Below are 19,435 nucleotides of genomic sequence, written 5' to 3'. Positions count from 1 at the left end.
ACGTCTGCTGACTTGAGCTCCTGCTGAAGGGATTAGATCATCAAATTGACTATCTCTTGCATATTTGCCTAATGGCTCAGTTCTTGGATTCTTATTATAGGCAAAGAGCCAACGTGAACAGCATCCCTCTTACTCTGCAATGTTCAGGTAATTACTTGAGCCCTTGGTTGGTAAAACACCATGATCTCTCACTGCTTTAAGCTTCGTAGAAAGGAAGGTGCAAAGCTTTGATAGTCCCACGGTGGGGCTTTACAATACAGGATAAGCTTCAGGGGGAAAAAAATCAAAGGGATAAATTCACCATCATCACTGCAGGAACAGCTTAGCCAGGTGATTAACTTGTTTGCATAATGACAGATACTGTACCTGCGCACTTAAAAACCCTTTGCACACATGCTCCCAGTATAGTGCTTTCAGTTATATTCCTGTGGGTCTGCAGCTTGAACGTGGGTGAAGGATTTGCTAGGCATCGCTTCATCTGAGCTCAGACAAAAATTCCGTGATGGATAATATTAGAGTAACAGCAGGTTGCATTGTATTGTGTTGGACAAGAAGGAGGAGGAGGAGGGAGAGAGAAAAAGAGGAGAAACAATTCTTGTTTAAAATGCTAGAAATTGAGTTTTCTATTATGTATATAGGCAGAACATTGTGGAAGAAATCTATTCCACTTAAAATTCTACAATAGGAAAATCAAGACAGTTAATTAAAAAATCCCACAATAGGAAACTTAAGATACAGTAAAATATTTAAGTTTAAGACATTACCTGTTTCATTTTCACTCTACCTGTCGTGCATGGAACAGCGCTGGCCCAGTATACGCGCAAAATCGGTGTTTGGTAAAGGAATACGTGAAGAAATTAGAAAATTGTAGAAACAGAAGACCAAGACTCTGCATTTCTAGATTTTAATATTTAACGAATACTACTACAGTTTTTTAAAAGGCTTTCATATATATGTACTGTTTAATTAACTGTTTAAAGCCCGTTGGTATTATTTCAAGGGACTTGATTTTAACTACAAGTACAAAATAAAAATCACTGAGGCTACAGGGTCAAGTAAATTGTGACACGGGATATTTAATAACTTTAGGAAAGGAATAATAGAAATAATTTTAAAAGATTTGATTAAGTTTTAGAAAAGGACTAAAAATTCTGTGATTTTTAAGAGGAAAATGCGTTGGAAGCTGTAACTTTTATTATTGCCACTAGGTGTCACCAAACACTCATTGATTGTGCAAAAGCTGCTCATTTAGGAAAATGGACAAGTTGACTTATTTTCCTCTTTAATTAAAAAAAAAAGTCTATTTTGAAAGACTCTTAATTACAGTGTCCAAAGATGGAGAGCAACCGGTAAAAGCCAACTCCCTAAGGTTTTATACTTATGATCCAGGATGGCATTTGGGGCTTCTATGAACCCCCTGAAACTGAATAAAACATTTTGAGTGTATGATTGCACATTATTTTTCTACAAAATAGGTATATAATGGACATCAAGTCGTCAAAGGGAGTGTGTATCATAAATTATTAGAAGCTATTAATTATTTCTCAACTTTCAGGTGGCATTTCATGTAATTAATCAATGTATATTTGTTATATAAATATGTCATATTTTAAGGGATTTTTTTAGAGGACAATTTCCCAAGCAGCAACCCTCATAAGTGTCTCCCAGTTGCCATTCTCAGAGAAATCCATTCATTTGCCTACTGTTTCCCGCACTCTACTTTTTCAAACTTAACCAGCTGGCAGCCCTTCAGCGAGCTGAATAATCTCAGTCCGTCTAATGCCATCGTTCTCAATGATGCTATGCTTGAGAAATAAGTTATCATTCAGAATTACTGAGAAGGTGACATTACTGTTATTATTTTCACTACAGCAGTGACAGGGGCAATACCTGGGAATTTATTAGAAACACAAATTCATGGAACTTATGGGACTGAAAAATTCCAACAAGTAAATATTTTGGTATTTCCCTTCTGAGCCCTCTCTGAATTCTAACTTTCTTTCCTAATGTGACACCCAAAGCTACATAGCTCCTCTGTGTAAGCAAGTTCTGACCATAGTGGGTAGCATCATAAGATCCCTACATATAATCTGGTCCCATATTTGTTCTTAAAATTACAGTTGTTTCGCTGATTTATAATCTCTCTGTTCCCTACCATTATTCCAAGGAGTTTCTTTTCTTTCTAACGTAACTGTGCACAGCTGGAATTTCCTCATCTCATATTTGTATAATTTCTTTTTTTCTTCTGTGGTTTACTGCCTTACTATTTCCATTTAGTCTTTTGTTTATTTCTCCTAACTTTTCTAATTTGCTAAGGTCACTTTGAATTCTGACCCTTGCTTTGAGTTTTTTTTTCTTAGTTTGACTTTGCATAATGAAGAAAGTGATGTTTCACATTCAGGGATACAGATGATGGCTTAGAACCCAGACTTTCCTAATTACTGTTTTGCTTATTCCGATACCACAGTACAAATCTGTTTTCTTTTCATCAGTGGGGAAGAGGCATTAAAGGTGCAGCTCCCAAAAGTTTTTTTTGTTTTGTTTTATTTTTTGCTGCCTTTGGTATCACCTATCTTTATCTTTCCCCCAAACTGTGCTTCTAACGAAAGAAGAATTTAATTTTTTTCACGTGATGGGTTGTTAAAACATCTTCTCAGGTGCAACTAATACTTTGTATTTATGAAATCAGCAAGATCTTTTGATCTTTGGATTTCTGGCATTTATACGTTGACTTATACTACATGACTTTTTAATGGAAACTTTAACTTTTCCATGAGGCATGAAAAGCTAAAGTGATTAAGCTCACACAGCTATTTAGAGGCAGAACCTTGAGTAAAGTTCCATGGATTCTGATCCCAGCCCTGCGTACTTTTCATAATCCACCTTGTCAATTTGCATCCACCTAATCACCCATAATGAGTTCATTATTTTATTGGTGTTGAGCCTGTTTTTGTTTGCCTTGGGGCTTACTGACTAAAAAGTTCTCATGTTTCGTCTACCCATAGGAGTGAGTCTTACTTGTCAACCATTTTAATTGCTATGATTCATTCAGAACAGTCACAAAGAACCTGCCACGTGGCAGGTGCTTTGGAATGTAACAGCAACGATAATAACACTTGTACGTGATTGAGTAAGTGCAAACCTCTCCTGTGTACTTACCTCATTTACCCCTGTGGCAGGCGGCCGTGTGGTGCAGGCAGGGCTTAGGTTCAAGCCCACACAGTTCTCGATAACATTTGGCAGGGACCTTCATGGACAGGCCAGCTGCAGAGGTAGAAGGCTAGAGAAAATTTTTATTTCTTCTTTATTTTATCAAGGTTTTCAGACAGAGCTGCTCCAAAACCATCTCCTGTAGAGATTTCTTCATCTCCCTGTTAAAGGGTATTGCCTGTCTGCCTTGGTGATGCTCTTAACATTGGGTCTCCTGACCTGGAAAGAAGGGGCATAGTGTCAAGGGGCTTCAAATAATTGCTTTTCTTCTTTACAAAATATTAGTCATACAAAGGATAGTCACAATTCTATGAAAATCAAGGACTTCTTTTAATCAAGAGATTCCATAAAGAGAATGAAAAGTGTAGCCACAAACCTGGAGAATATATCAGTAGCTGTATAACCCCCAGAGGATTAGTACCCAGAATCAAAGAACACGAATCAAAAAAAGAGAAGTGGTGGTGGGAAAATGGAGACAACTATTCAAACATCAATTTAAAAAAAAAGTGAAAAAAAAAGAGATAAACATTCCAATAGATAAAAAGGGCAAATGACAGAAATAGGAATTTCATGAAAGAGGAGACATGAGTTATTACTAAACACATAAAAAGTTGTTTGATCTAAAAAGTAATGATGAAAATGAAGCCGTAATGAGGTGCCATTGTATACTCACTGGACTGGCCAAAACTAAGAGTCTGATAATCCCAAGAGTTAACAATTCTGTGGAGTGATGGGAACTCAAAAACGTAGCTGGTCGAAATGTACGTGACCCAACTGCTTTGAAGACAATAGGGCTCTATCTTGTAAAATCAAACTCGTACCTACCCTTGTAAACAAGCAATTTTAAGGCAAACACCCTAGAGAAAATTTTATACATGTTTGTAGTAGCAAAGACTAGGAAATATCCAAAAGTCTACTGGTAAGAGAAAAGAAAAATATATTGTTGTATGTTCACACAGTATGGTATTGAATAGAAGGGAACATGTATGAACAACAGTTACATGTGAGGAAATGGATGAAGCCTGGAAATACAATATTAAGTGAAAAAATCAGGTCAAGGAATATTATGTCATATATTCTATTTTATAGAATTAAAAAACAAGTAAAACTTAATGCTCTCTTGTTTAGGAATAAAAAGCCACATGAGAAAACTTTTAAAAATGCAGGTGGTGGTTTCTGAGAACAGGGGGGACGGGTGGACTTGGCGAGGGGCACATAGATTTGAGAGCATCATGACCGTTTTTAGACTTTATGTTGGCTGGTAGGTTCTCCTGGATTTTTCTCATTTTGATGGTTTATATGTTACAACAATGTTACTTATGTTCTTCTGTATGTGTTGTATACGTGCAGTACATTTTTTATAGAAGTAAACTGATTATTTTCCTGTTAGTCAAAGCGCAACATAGGACCTTCATTTACATAACAACATGAGGCCTTTGGTTCTTTCCATGGTTATTGCCCAAGCTGATGGTGACTCTTTCCTGCAGTGTCCCTGGCCTCCCTCTGTGACCTGAAGCACAAGGAGGAGAGCTGTGAAGGATCTGGCCGCACATATGTGCAGTGTGATTTGACTGTCGCTGTGGGGACAGAGAGACTGCCCAGATCATGGCCTTACCTCTACATTTGTGAAGAAAGTTCCCAGTGCCTCTCTGTACCTGGTCACTGGACAGACTCAGTCTTGCCATCACTCTCAGGCCTCTTCATCAGGTAACCCTGTGCTCTCCCTCCCTGATCTTCCCCATGAGTCGTGGCCAACAGACTGACGGAGGCTCAGGACCTGTAGGCTGGGTGGACGGGGCCCCAGGGTCCCACTCCTGCTGCAGGAACTGTTCCATTGTGGACTCCAGCCAGCCTGCATATCAAAGCATCTCCTGTCTCTTCAAGTGTTCAGGAGAACATCTGAAAAATCTGCCCAGTAAACAGCCTGCTTTGTTCTTGCTTAGATTTTAATATTTATCTTCCGATCCAAAGCAACATCTGGTGAATGCCAATGGGGAAAAAGATTAGACATTATGAAAAACAGAAGGCTCTTTTCCCCTTTCCTTTTTCTTTTCTTTCCAAACGGATTCACAAATATGCAAAAAAGTCATAGAGAAATCCAGCAGATTGTACACTATTTATTCAGAAGAAGGGGGAATGCACAGGCTTCAGAATTACTGTAGATCTAGCATTTCGAAGTCATAAGGATTTTTTGAACTTAAAAAACAAATAAATACTATAACTTTCTGGGTAAATCCCCTTTCCTAAAGAAATTTAATAAAAATTGCCTTTTTTATTAAAATTAAATTTTTCATTCAATCCAGTATGACTGACTATGTTGGTGAGTCTGGATGGTCTTCATTTCCACAAGCAGTTCTTTTCCCATGCAGTGGGGTTTTTCATGGCTGAGCATGGTCCTGCTTCCTTCTTTACTTCTTATCTAGATGGAGTGCTTGCATCTGATTATTGAATGAAGACCTATTTTCCCATTTAAAAAATAAAATTAAACCAGATCAATTACCCAGAATGAAAGAGATAATCGGTTCTTTTCATGGCAGTCTGACTTTGCAACGCCCTGAGACGGTCTGTGCTTCAGTATGAATTACCGCCAGAGGATTGTGCTTAGTCAGGGAGCTGGCTGGTTGCTGTTTTGAAGGGCCTGAAGAACTCTCTTTAGGTCACAGAGGAAATGGGTCCTGGAGGTTATCCTCAGGTGAGACTGCAGTTCAGAAGTCAGTGCTGCTGGACACAAGATGTGCATGTCACCGTTCCTGGCTCCACAGAGTTTGTGGGCTTTATCTAGATGCCCAGAGCTATTCCCTCTGAGTTACTCTATGTCCTTACTCTTCACTCTAGGATGTGGCTGGGGCAACTGAGCCTTGGACCCCATTAAAAGTGACGCCCTTTCTATTAATATTGTTTGAATGTGCTACCCAATGTTCCAGATACTGCAGCCAGCAAATGTGGGTGTGCTTTCTTGAGTAAGAATGAAAATAAGCGCCCTATGGCTTAAACACAGTGCATACTCAGTGTCGAGGGCGAGGGGAACCAGCACTGCTCTTCGCTGCCAGTGAGAAGGAAGGTTAGAGCACTCTGCAGAGGTCACTTGGACAGGATGCCCTAATAACCTTGAAATTCTTCATATTTGGAGACCCGGCAATTTCACTTCTAGGGTTATTTTATGAAAGCAGTTAGAAATATGTGATATTTATGAAAAACCATGTCCTTTGAAGTTTTAAGTATCATAACAGAACATTTGAAATAAGTGTTTAATAATGAAAATGCATCTAAATGATAATATGTAAGAAACCTTTAAAAATCATGTTGTAGAATATTTAACCAAAGAGTGACATGCTTATAATATATTGAAAAGTGAAAGGTGCACATCACAAAATAGTGTATTATTTATTCTTAATGGTGTATATAATGCACACGTTTTCACACACATACGACAGGTGGTTAGAAAAAAGACTAGAAGGATGTATTCTATGACAACGACAGTACTCACTCCCAGGTGGCTGTAGTACTGGTCATATTTATTTTAGTTGTTGATTTTTATGTATTTTTTCAGTGAACATGTACTAATTCAATAACCAGAAAACATACTGTAAAATAAATTATACAAAGGGCATTATCATGTTCCAAGTGGCATACCTTGGTTTCTTTTCATATTATGCCTGTGAACCCAGATAACTACTTTTCAGGATCTTAGCAGGGGACCCATTTCTATCAAATACTTTATTCTACTGCCAGTCACTATCGCTATGGATTTGATGTCAATTGGCAAAGGGAGATATGCGTATCTATGGTGAAAGTGTGCCCGGTTCATCCATCCACCCACCCATCTGTCCATCCACCCAGTCATCAAGCTCCTACTATGTTCTAGGCACTGTGTCAGGAGCTGGTGACTCCATGGAGAGTAAGACAACTGCCCTTAGGGGTAGAGGAGAAAGCCAGGCAATAAACAAATGGACCCATGTTGTGACAAAGACAATAACTTTATACAATGTGCTCAGAGGAAGCTTCTCTGAAGAAGTGTCTTTAATGTTGAGCTAAGGAGAAGGAGGTATCCTTATGGAGAGTCAGGCAGGAAGGTAGCAAATGCAAAGGACCCATCAAGTTTTACAAACTGTCAGAGGCCAGAGGGCAGTAGAGTGAGGAGGAAAGAAAGTGACTTTGCATGAGCTCAGGGGGTCATGTAGGGAGTTTAGTTTCTCTTCTAAGAACAGATTAAATATCCTCCCAAGTCACAGAGAAAAGCCTTGGCAGTGTCAGGACCAGAACCCAAGGCTCCTGACTCTCAGTGTACTTAGCACCACGCCATGCTGCCAGCATCAGAGAAGAGAGCCTTGGCAGGTCCGCATGGTTCAATGAGATTTCGGAACCATAGGAAGCAGTTTCAGCCCAAGTGAGGAAGATAGAATGAAGCAAGTGGTTTTCACTGCCTGTCCTGGAGAGTGTGTGCACCAAGATAACTGGCTTCCTTTTGGATCTGATCAGACCAACTGAAATAACAATAGAAGAGTGGTCAGGACACAGGTTCTAGAACTCTGTTTGCTATCACTTGGACCAAAAGCTTCTGCCATGTTCCCTCACAATAGACATGCGTGTGCATGCATGTCTGTATCGTCTATGCCCACGTATCTCTCTATATCCGTATGCTTATATTTGTATTTAAATCAAACACGTGTGTGCATGCATGTGAGCATGCATGCCTGTACATACATGTCTGTATAGTCTATGTCCACGTATCTCTCTACATCCGTGTGTTTATGTTTGTATTTAAATCAAACATGTGTGTGCATGCATGTCTGTATAGTCTATGTCCACGTATCTCTCTATATCTGTGTGTTTATATTTGTATTTAAATCAAACATATGTGAGCATGCATGTGAGCATACATGCCTGTGCATGTATGTCTGTATCGTCTATGTCCACATATCTCTCTACATCCGTATGTTTATATTTATATTTAAATCAAACATGTGTGCGCACACATGTCTGCACATGCATGTCTGTATCGTCTATGTCCACGTATCTCTCTATATCCGTGTGTTTATATTTGTATTTAAATCTTGTCAAGTACAGTACTTAGTTCCCAGGATCATCATGGAAGAAAACACTGAATAGTAGCTATTAAGAAACTCAGAAATTTTGTAGATGATAGACTATTTTTGATATCCTGGAGTTTCTGCTAATTTTGATGATGGCTTTTTAATGAAAGAAATATCTAGTGAGATAATCAGGAACAAACACAAAAAAATATGAGCTAAAGCTTGTAAAAAAGTCTAAGCTAACAGATAAAGGTTTTAACTCCTTCGGAGCAAGAAGAACATTATTTAGGGAAGACAGAGCATTGCTACAGGCAAATGGAAGGAAGAAGTGACACACCCCTTTTTACTGTAAGCATTGCTGACAAAGAGCCTAGAATGGGCAGAAGAAAGCTCACTGGAAGGGTGGAAGCCCAAGATCAAGAAAGTCTATAAAGGAAGTTGGTCATTCCTTTCCTTGAGTTCATGTTGGTGTCCCAAGTCATTCATATACTAAGTACAAAAACCTTGCTCATGTGATTGGTAATGAACATGAGAGGAGGGCACACAACAGAGAGAGCTGATGGGCATATATTCTTGTACTTGCCTAAAAAGGGGAAAAAAGGAATTCTGGAAATTTAGAATTAGGAATAACACCAACTAAGCTGTTGTCATTCCTGACAAATTTCTGGAATGCATCATTCATCAGATGGTTTGTGAACCTTCCTAAATGGAAGTAGCTATCTGAGAATCAATCCACAAGGAATGTGATGGGTGGTAAACCAACTTCACTGCCTTCTCAAACTGTGTCAGATAGCCTCCCTACCCCCCGCTGCAAAAGAAAGGTTCTAGCCTGGAGCGCAAGGTGGCCTGATACAGCAGCAGTTGGTTCGATGTTAGGTGTTTTATTTGAACAGTCTGTGTGAATTCTGATTCTATTCCACCCTATTTCCATATTCATCTAAATATTACATTACATTTTCATTTAAAAGTTAAATTACTTTGCTTTTTCTTTCTGAATCTTTGAGTACAACCGACACTGCAGGAGCAAGTGCTGTAGTTTTCCCTGTGGCTTTGTCTGCCCCTTGGATGACGGCTCGGCGACATGGATTTAGCTGCATTACGGGCTCCAGAGTCGCAGTGTATTTGGGCAATGGGTCCAGATAGGTGACGTGACATGGAACAATAATGAATGTAAATTCACTCATTTACATTTTAGCAATAATTCCACCAACACCAGTACCGCCAAACACCATAGTAAGAACTGCCTCATCTGACATTTAATGTATGCCAGATTCTGTGTAAATCATTCTATAGGCATCATTTTGCCCCACTCCCTCAACACTTTTGTAAAATAGGCACTTGATGATTAGTAACTCCTTTTTATAAACATGGAAACCAAAGCTTAGAGGGTCGTCTCTTCGCAGTGCCATATGGATGGTAAATATTTGCTTGGAAATTCAAATCTAGCTGGTCTGCCACCAAGCTTAGCTTCTGTGTGCTGATGCTTCCCAGAAATCAGGTGAACAAATACAGCATGGTGAAATCCTCAAGCAACCGCAGCTCTGAGACTTTGGGTTTACCACCATGTCAGTTTGGGTGCGGGGCTACCAAACCAACACAGAGTTAGGTGCTATGAGACGGAGGGTGCAGATTAAGGGAGGGCCCCAGCCCCAACAGTCATCCCAAACCAGGTGTGTTCAGTCCCGGCCCCATGGTGTTCATACACCGACAACCTGCAGCAGGTCTAGAGCAGAATGGGCATGGAAGTCACGTCATGGGTGGGTTTGGATCCAGGAATATTTTAGCAGAAAGGAGAGAAGATTACGTACACATGGGAGTTATCCTGCTCATTGTTTTTAGCAAATTGCAGGAGCAACCACTGTGACATTGATTTGAAAAATGATGCTCTAGTTCAACATGATTCCGTTTCTCAAGCAGTAACCTTATGACCTTTCTACCACTCTTCCTGGTCTTCCTATGAAGACCTTCCTACCAGCTCTGTTACCTGGCTGATGTTCGGCCTGCGTCTCAAAGCCTGAGAATACTGCTGTAGGAGACAGGACACCTGGGTTCTAATCTCAGACCTGCCATAATTTTGTTTGACTTTATGCAAACCCCCTGATCATCTTGGGTTATATTTTTTTACACGTTTACCTGCTTTACAGGCTGAAATGAGATCATACATATGAAATTGTTGAAAAGTTTAAAATATCCTGCATTAATAATCTTTGAGTTCGTTGCAACAATGCCTAAAGCCAGGATTATTGTTGAATAAATATCACACCTGTTGGGGACATTACCCTCTGATATCCATGCTCTCCTCTCCCCTACACTGCATATTTTTAGACTTCCCGTAATGCTGTTTTTCATTTTAAATGCAGTCTGGCTTCTCTCCTTAAAGCAAGAGGACTTTTAAAGCGAGTGGCTGGTAGTATAACTGGCACATATATCGAATCTCCTTAGTCTGGGCTGTTAAGTAAGTTTAATTAATTTACTAAGTTAATGTTCCACTGCTAGCAACAGAGCCTCATTGCCATCAGCTGGGGAGAGGGAATTGAAAGCTTAAATGAGCTCATTTTTTCACAGTTGGAATTAGGGACCAGTTAGCCAGTTGTGTGGGTTTTCCAATTTCTCCATCTGCCCTGGGGGGATTCAGGCAATTCACTCCCCCAACAGTAAGTGTGAGTAAAAACAGGAAGAGGAAAGGGGAAAAGAAAAAGAAAAAAAACCTCCTAACATTTGCTTCCATTTTTGGAACGGGAAGTATTGTTTGCACATTGTTCGTTAAGTTGGGCTTGGAGAAGCTTTTGCTAATGTTCCTGATAGGCTTGGGAAAGAGAAAGGCCTCAGTGAAAGATATTTGCCATGTGCATTTTCATTGCAGGGTGTGCAGATAAAGGGAAAACAAATAAACAATAAAAGAATGGAAACAAAATTACAGAAATTTGCAAAATTTGACAAATGGTGGCCTGTAGTTGCCACAAGCTAATGGCTTGCAATGATTAATAAGAGTAAAAATAATTGCATTTCATTAAGATTGATGACACCCCATTTAACCTCCCCTCTCGTTTCAGCCCTAAAGTGGAAAGAGATGAAGTTCTCATCTATAATAGCTCCTGTAACATTACCATGGAAACTGAGGCAAAGATGGAGTGTGAGACGCCTAATCAGCCAATTACCGCCAAGATTACTGAGATACGGAAAAGCCGGGGCCAGAACACTCAGGTATAATCAAATCTTTTTTACAGACTGATTCAAACAGCTCAAATTAAATTTGTAATATTGTGTACATTAAAAAAACAATTTAGTCCAAATGGCAGCGATATATAATATTAAATGCTTTCAAACTTTGAGGAGCTGGTCTAATGCACAACATCTGAATTTGTAGTTAACTATAGTTAATCATATATTTTCTCAAAAATAAATGAGTGCTGCCTGGGCTCTTTTAAAGCAAATCCTGAACAGATAATCTCAGCATTTTGTCCTGCTTTCTGCGTGCATGTTTAAAAGGGGCTTTCTGTGGTTTATTTCTTCATGAAGTAAATGGGCTACAATTTAACCAAGCGCTTCTGGAAGGTTTCCAAATTACTCAGCCCTCCTCAGTTGGTCGGATGGCGATGTCTGCTGGTCTATCCGGTTCATCTCTGTTCCGTGGAGAGTGGACTGGAAACTTCAGCTTCTGAGGACATTACATGAAAATTAAAACTGAAAAACCTGCCGGGTCCTTTGGTCTGTCCTCTCTACCTAAATTCGTCCATTTCGAAATAATCCAGACCACCCCCCCACAAGTGGCTCTCTAAGACACGTTCTCAAAAGCCCCCAGTGAGAGCGTCCACAGCCTCCCCAGGGGCTCTCATGGATGGAATCAGAGGCTAAGGGCTCTTTGAAAATGCCTCAGATCATCTTTCACAGCTCTCCCGGCTTCTCATGGAGCACACATAAAAAATAATATTTCTTGAGCCCCTACTCCCTTAGGTACCTTTCTCTTTATGAAAGCAATTCTCATATTTTTCTCTTTTTGTCTCTTTTATTTGGAACAAACATTTATTGAGTGCCTATTATGTGCTACACATTATACCAAATTCTCTTGTGAAAGCTCCTTAAACCTTCCCAATTCCACACTATACTTCTTGAGTTCATAAGGCGTAATTTTCTTTTGGACAGGTGCTGAAAATGTATGCAATTACAAATAAGACGATTTTTCTGACTTTGCTGAACTATTTCCTGTCTGCCTTCCCTTCCCTTTGGAGTCTCTCTGTCCATTTTACCGCCTCCCCAGGCTTCTCACACCCCTTTACCTTCCTGTGAGGTGGTTGCACGGCACTGCCAGTACTTCCTTGTGCCCACCCCTCCCCCGAATACACCTCTTCCTTTCAATTCAGTGCCAATTTTAATTCTTCATCTCCAGCATGATAGTCCCCTAACAGCAGCCTCCACTTCACCCCTGTGCCCCTTTCTTGGCAGTTGGCTCTCAGGGAAGGCTCCATCGTAGTGAGGGGGACCACTGAGCCAGTGCTACATTGTGGAAAGAGAGCCGTGGGCTAAAGATGAGCTGTGGGACACTGAGCAGTCTTTAAGCTGTGTGGGGTCTCAGTTTCCACGTGGCTCGTAACCTGCAGTGGTTGGGATGCTCGAGTGAGCAAATGCTGGTGAAAGGGAGGAGGAGGAGGGTTGCACAGTGGTTGATTGTGGGCTTTGGAATGAGACTGTTGGGGTGTGAATATATCACTCGCTGTCTGAGGGACCTCAGGTGAGTTACTTTACCTCTCTGTGCTTTAGTTTTCTCACCTGTAAAGTGGGGTAAGAATAGTACCCACCTTAAGAGGGTTCTAACATGTGAGCCACTGAGAATTGCACCTAACAGCTTAAATGTCTAATGTTTGCCATTATTGGCAGTGCTGGTTTGCTAGTAAGAGTTCTAGTAAGTGATACAGAACTATTTCTCTTGTAATGCTTGCTGTTTTGACCAGATCACTTCACTTCTTAGATTTTATCTAATTTTTCATGATCTCTGAGACTAATTTTGAATTTTTGAGGCTTAAATGACTCATTCATCTTTAAATATTTGTGCAGTGTGTATTTATTGAGTTCCAACCATGTTTGAGGTCCTCTGCCATGCTCTGAAGGAGACAAAAAATAACCCGGAAGGAGACCCCACCCTTAGGGGATAGAAGGGAAGAGAGGCCATGTATGCAAGTAGGTAAGCTTCAAAGAGGGACACATAGAGTAAGTTCATCACAGTTGGATGAGACGTTGATAAGTCCCCTCATTGGAGAGGTCACAGCTGGTAATTTGTCATCACAACCCACGTGGCCCTAAGCGTTGTGGGGGAAGTAAGCCATTTAATCTGCAGGAACTAGAGAGCCATGTTTGTCAAAACCTAGTAGGCTAGTGCCAGTGTCTAGGAGACTCCATTTTGGGATGTCTTGTTACCCTATAGGTTTTTGGACGTCTGCTTTTCCTGCTTGGGCCTGCAGACATTCAGCTGTGTTAGGATACACGATTGCCTAAGCTGGGCCTGGGTCTGAGAGGTGCTTAATCCAAACTAGAACTCAGGTCTCCAGCTCCAAGTATTATGTGAGAACCTTGGAACAGTAGTCTCATAGAATGGTAGTAAGTATTCTGTGATTAAAAGGGTTCCAAAGTCAAATACATCTGTCAAAAGCTGGGTTAGACAAAGTTATCAAATTTTTTTTACCAAAGGACTTTTGAGGACATTCAGTTTATGCTGCATGATGTGAATTTCTGAGGGGAGGTTGTGATGTGGGGCATTACCCAGATGTGCTTGCCCACGGAACCCTTGATTCCCAGAATCTCTCCTGGGGCTGGTGTCTGTTCTGCTGCCCTCACTTTGGGAAATGCTGCCTTCACCATACTCTTCCCATGTCTTAGAGCAGGGGGTCAGAGGTAGGAAAGGTTATATTCAAATTGGACAGTGGACCGAAGTCAGCTGAAGTAGGCGGTTGTATCATGCCGTGAAGAATGAGCCCGGTTCAGGCATTCAGGAGGTACAGAAGAAAGGGACTCTTGGTGGAGAAACTAGTTTGCACAAGACACTGACACAAGAGCCTATAGGAATAGTGCAAAGAACATGGGGTTTATGAACATGGGGACTAGTGAGTTGTAGGTTTGGGAAGGTAGGCTGGATTGGATTGTGATGGCAGGTTAAGTGTTTGGTCCTTTAACTCATCAAGTGATAAGTCATCCTTGAGGAGTCACTGCATGATCACAGGTGTGCGTGAGTCACGTGGATCTGGTGCCTGGGTCGGGATGCTTCGGGAAACCCCTGCTCCCACCTTTGCCTCCCTTCAGTTGATTCTAAGGAAGCCCAACAACCGTTTCAAGACATGTCAGATAATTCCACTCTTCTCAAAAACTTTCCAGGGGCTTCCAAATCCTCTTTGTTCCAACTCCCTTCCTCCAGCTCCTCTCCAGCTTTACTTCTCACTCTACCTCCTTCATCTACTCCGTTCCAGGCCCACTGCTTCTTTGCTGACCCCGGAACATGCCAGGCTTGCTACCTCAATGAAACCTTTGCATTTGTTCTTCCTTCTGCTTAGAACACCTTTTCCTCCTTTTCCATGTGATTCCCACTTTAAGTTTTTGCTGAAATGTTACTTTCTCAATAAAGTCTACTCTTATCAACCTATGTAAAATGGCAACCCAGTGCTTTTCACTCCATAGATGAAAATTTTTAATTCTATTTTCCCATAGTCCTTAGCACCTGATAATATACTAGATAAGGGTCTAGTTTATTATGTTTATTGTTTAGTGTCTGACTTTGCTTGCTAGTATGTGATCTCCAAAAAGGCAAAAATGTTTGCCTGCTTCTTTCACTGGTGTATCCTACGTGCCTGGAACAGAGCCTGAATCAATCGTGCTGATGACCAATAAAGCACAGACAAATATAAACAGTGAAAACAAGCCTTCTGATGTACTGCTTCTCCAATCCCACCCCCTGGAAATTATATCTGAAAGGATACACACGCATACACAGGTATACACATGTCCATTTACACATGAAGATGTTATTGTGTTATTTATATCAATCTTCAACTTGTATTTTCTTTAAACCTAATGGTGCTCTAGCACATAAGCCCCTTGAAAAGAGGAACACTTGCTATTTCCCAATGCTTAGAACTATGTCTAATACACAGCAGATTTTGTTAAACATTTTAAATGGATGAGTGGATTTATAAATGAATGAATACATCATGGTCATCTTTCCGTTTGACATCCATTTTTCTTTTCTTCAGAAGACATCGATTATACTATATCAGACACTGTGATACATTGAGACAAGAAAAAAAGGTATTCAGAAAAGAAAAAGACAATCTAAAAGAGTGCTGAAAAACACAATAAGGTGCCATAAGATAACCAGGTGTTTTGAGGGATTTGAAGGAAGAATAGGGGGTGGATGGGTAGAGCAACCACAGTAGAATAAACACAGAGCAGAGCAAGTTTAGAGAACTGATATAAAGAATACTGCTATACTTCTCAATGGAGAAATTCCAAGCTGAAGAGCAGATAGGGCAGGCGTCTGGGTTATTGATGAAAGTGTTGTTCGGGAACTGCTAGGGGGACATTTCCCCTCCTACGCTCCCTGCCTTTCTTTCCCTCCATCTCCTTGTACTCCCAGTGGTTGGGCGTGTGGGCCTCAAGATGAAGTCTGGGGAATGGCTCATAAAACAGACAGGGTGACTTTGTTTTGGGGACAGCAGATGGGTTTGGTCCATTGGGGATGTTGGGACCCATGTTAAACTCGGCCAAACCTCAAGGTGGCTCTGGCCAGCAGGACAGGCCTAGGGAAGGAAGAAGCCCTGGGAAAGCAATGTTCTCCTCCCTTTTGCCTCCGGAGACATTTGCTTTCACTCTGCCCACCCAAATGTTTTACCCAACAACCGCAGTGGTGGGAATGTGAGGAGGTTTCTCTGGGCATCTGATCTGCCCCATCGGTGGGAAAAAAGCCTGAAACAGTGCAGCTCCCCCGGGAGGTGATTTAAAACCTAGAACCCTGTACCCCGTCAAGTATGATTTGGAGTAAGGAAATAAAGACATGTACACTGTACACAATTCAGAAAGTTAAAAAACTTTCTCTTCTTTCTCTTTATTTATTTTTTAAATTTTCAATTACAGTTGACATTAAATATTCTGTTAGTTTCAGGTATACAGCATGGTGGTTAGATGTTTATATAACTTACAAACGGATCCTCCAATAAGCCTTGTACCCACCCGGCACCATACACAGTTATTACAATATTACTGACTCTATTCCCTATGCTACACTTTACAGAGGCAAGCAAAAGTAGGTTTACAGTTGTCCATGTGGAAAATAATATAATAATTAATAATGTAAGAATAAACTCAGTGTTTCGTGTCCTCTTCACTGCACACCTAGTTTGCCTACCCTGTACATCCCCATGAATATTTTTTAATTGCCAATTTGTACTTCTTAATCCCTCCTCCCTTTCCCCCCGGTCCCCTGGACCCCCCCCACCCTTCCATTTGACACCACCAATTTGTTCTCTGTATGAGTCGGTTTCTGTTTGTTTATTTTTACTTTTTTGAGATTCTACATATATGTGAACACGTATGGTGTTTGCCTTGCTCTGTCTGACTTGTTTAGCTTAGCATAGTACCCTCTAGGTCCATCCATGTGGTCACAAATGGTAAGATTTCATTTGTTTTTATGGCTGAGTAATATTTCATTATAGAGATGTACCACTTCCTTTTTATCCAATAGTCTTTTGATGGAAAATTTCAGAAAGCTTATCTCCCTGTGCACTCAACGGAAAAATGATGTTCTCTTGAAAGCTGTAAGATGAATCCAAGAACGAAGATGAAATGAGATACAAGAAACAGTAATGAGCAAAGAACCTAAAAAAGAGCAGAAATAGAGGAAGAATTGTTGAAAATGTGACTGACATGTAGTATAATTAAGATTGGATTCTTACCCAAATAGAGGTAGGAACCTCCTGTTGTAAGTAGGTATAACAAAGAACAAGAAACAGAAGCATAAACCCGCTCTTGTGTACAATGAGGAGATATTTGTAATGTAACACAAGCACGTGAAGATGCAAAGTAAATGGGAGAATGCCAAATGAATTAATGGGGTGGATGAAAATAAAAATTAAGTTCCTGTGAAGAGAAATTTAGATAAAAATCAGGATGATCGGCCCCACAGAACCCTGGAGAAACTTTGGATTTAGAGCCGTTTAGGTACAAGGATATGCTCATCATATCCTTTCAGCAGGGTGCTGAAAGGTCGGGGCATTTGAAATGCTCAGTAACGATTAGCCAGAGCCCCTGGACAGACACTATGCCTGGTGGCCCCCGTCAGTCGTCCATTCCTACTCCTCCCTCCAAAGAAGCAGAGGCACAATTTCTGTACAAAGTGAATTAGTGAGCTACTAATCAGGTGCCTGATACCAAGCACAGGGGAGAAAGGAATGAAGAATACCCTTGAAATCAGGAGGATGAATGTAAGTAACTGCTTACTCTTTAAAGAGTGATCCATCTCTCCCAACCCCACTGAAATTCTTCTTCTGCTCAGCTCCAGAATCCTAGCAACTCAACATCTACTCCTTCCAGAAAGGAGACTGGAAGATACTTTTCTGGAGACACTAAACTAGAATAAAGACCCAGAGATTTTGGTATTTGTAAGCCTCATAAAGTCCCACTTTGATGGTACACCTAGATTTTTACTACATTACTCTTAAGTGTGAATGAACAGACTTTTGGTTTTGCTCACGAGACAGTACAAGTTTTGCATACCCTCCGGCCACACACAACTATAAAACTAGTCCAGATATACTCCAGGCACTGGATGACAGATAGCACAAGCCTGTGGTCCTTGAAAGAAGGGGCACACACAAGGAGAGTGGCTTTCTTTCTGGGAGCACTATTCCAAATGCAGCTTGGAATATTCCAGAAGCAGTCACACTGAGTGGAGTTCAGGGCCGCTCCTGTGGGCAGGAGGTACAGAAGACGATGTAGAGGTAGGAAGAAGAGAGAAATGTCTAATAAAAATGTCCAAACCTATTCCAAATTTGATGAAAACTACAAACCCGCAGATCTGAGAAGCTTAATAAATCCAAGTCAAAGGCAGCATCAGGAGATCCATTACTGGAGTTCTCAATAATGTTAAGATGTCAGCTTCTCCAGTTAAGATGTGAATTCTACATTAATATTTAGAGTTAATGCAATTAAAAAAAAACCCAACAGGTTTTTTTGTTGGTTTATTTGTTTTGGGTAAAAATTTCCAGGGTGATTAAAAATGTATAAAAATGCCACTAATAGACAAAACTACCTTGAAAAAGGACAAAATTTGAAGACTGATTTCAAGTTTTACTCTAAAGCTATGGTAAACAATAGGAATTGTAGGCAAAATCTTGTTTGAAAGAAGGGTTCTGCTGATAAGAGTATGTTTGAAAACTTGGGGCAGTGTCCTGGAACCCAGGGCAGTGGAGAGATGGAAGGAAGGTGTGATGAGGCATAGCAAAAGGGGCTGTGACCAGGAGGTGCTTAGTGACGTTAGACTGCAGGACAGCATTAGGGAGGAGAAAAACCAGATGTCGTGGGGCTGGGAAGTGAGTGAGTGGCAAGTAAATGCAGGCAGTTGGTATAGATCACGTAGGGGAAGAAAGGAAGGATGCAGGTGAATATTGTGGTTGGGCAGCCCCTCCTCAAATTCATACTCATTAGCATTAGCACTAGGGATGGTGTCTTAAGGTGCTTTGATGAAAGCACCTTGAACTTAAGTCTACCACAGAGTGTTACTTGATTTGACAAGCAGGAGACTCCTCAGGTCTCTCACCCCATTCATTTTTCTATGACTACGCAATAGCTTTCAGATAACACCAATGTTAGCTGGTTAAATCATCACCACTTATTTCAGAATTATTTATACTTTTAAATTCACTTTGGCTCCCCAGTGCCTGAATTATGGTTAAAAAAGCAGAACCACACTGCTTACTTCAATTTAATCCCTGCTTTTTGTTTAAGGATATTCTTCTAGAAAATTGGTGCAATACAGTGATATGAGGAATTTTACATTGTCTTTATAGTGTGTATAGCTAGTTAGAGGCTAATTTGAAACTACTTTCCATTTGCTAATTGATTTTGTTCTTCCTATTACTGAAATCTAAAAACAGTTTTTCCTTCCCCTATCCCCTCCCTTCCCCTCGCCTGTCCTCCTCTCCTCTTTTGGCTTT

At 40.6% G+C, this 19,435-nt stretch overlaps 1 protein-coding gene across 2 annotated transcripts in view; it reads left to right on the top strand.

Moving 5' to 3' along the window:
- The window catches only part of PKHD1 (PKHD1 ciliary IPT domain containing fibrocystin/polyductin), a 447,336-nt gene that overhangs the window by 77,898 nt on the left and 350,003 nt on the right, over window positions 1–19,435 (top strand). For both annotated transcript variants that reach the window (XM_024558059.3, XM_045193323.2), the window contains 2 exons: window positions 4,698–4,917; window positions 11,297–11,447. In XM_024558059.3, the coding sequence (XP_024413827.2) occupies window positions 4,698–4,917; window positions 11,297–11,447 (371 nt within the window). The remainder of the gene's footprint in view (window positions 1–4,697; window positions 4,918–11,296; window positions 11,448–19,435) is intronic.

The sequence above is a fragment of the Desmodus rotundus genome, chromosome 11, assembly GCF_022682495.2.
Source record: "Desmodus rotundus isolate HL8 chromosome 11, HLdesRot8A.1, whole genome shotgun sequence".
Taxonomy (NCBI): Eukaryota; Metazoa; Chordata; class Mammalia; order Chiroptera; family Phyllostomidae; genus Desmodus; species Desmodus rotundus.
The sequence above is the reverse complement of the archived record's forward strand: the minus strand, read 5'-3'. Positions and strand labels throughout refer to the sequence as shown.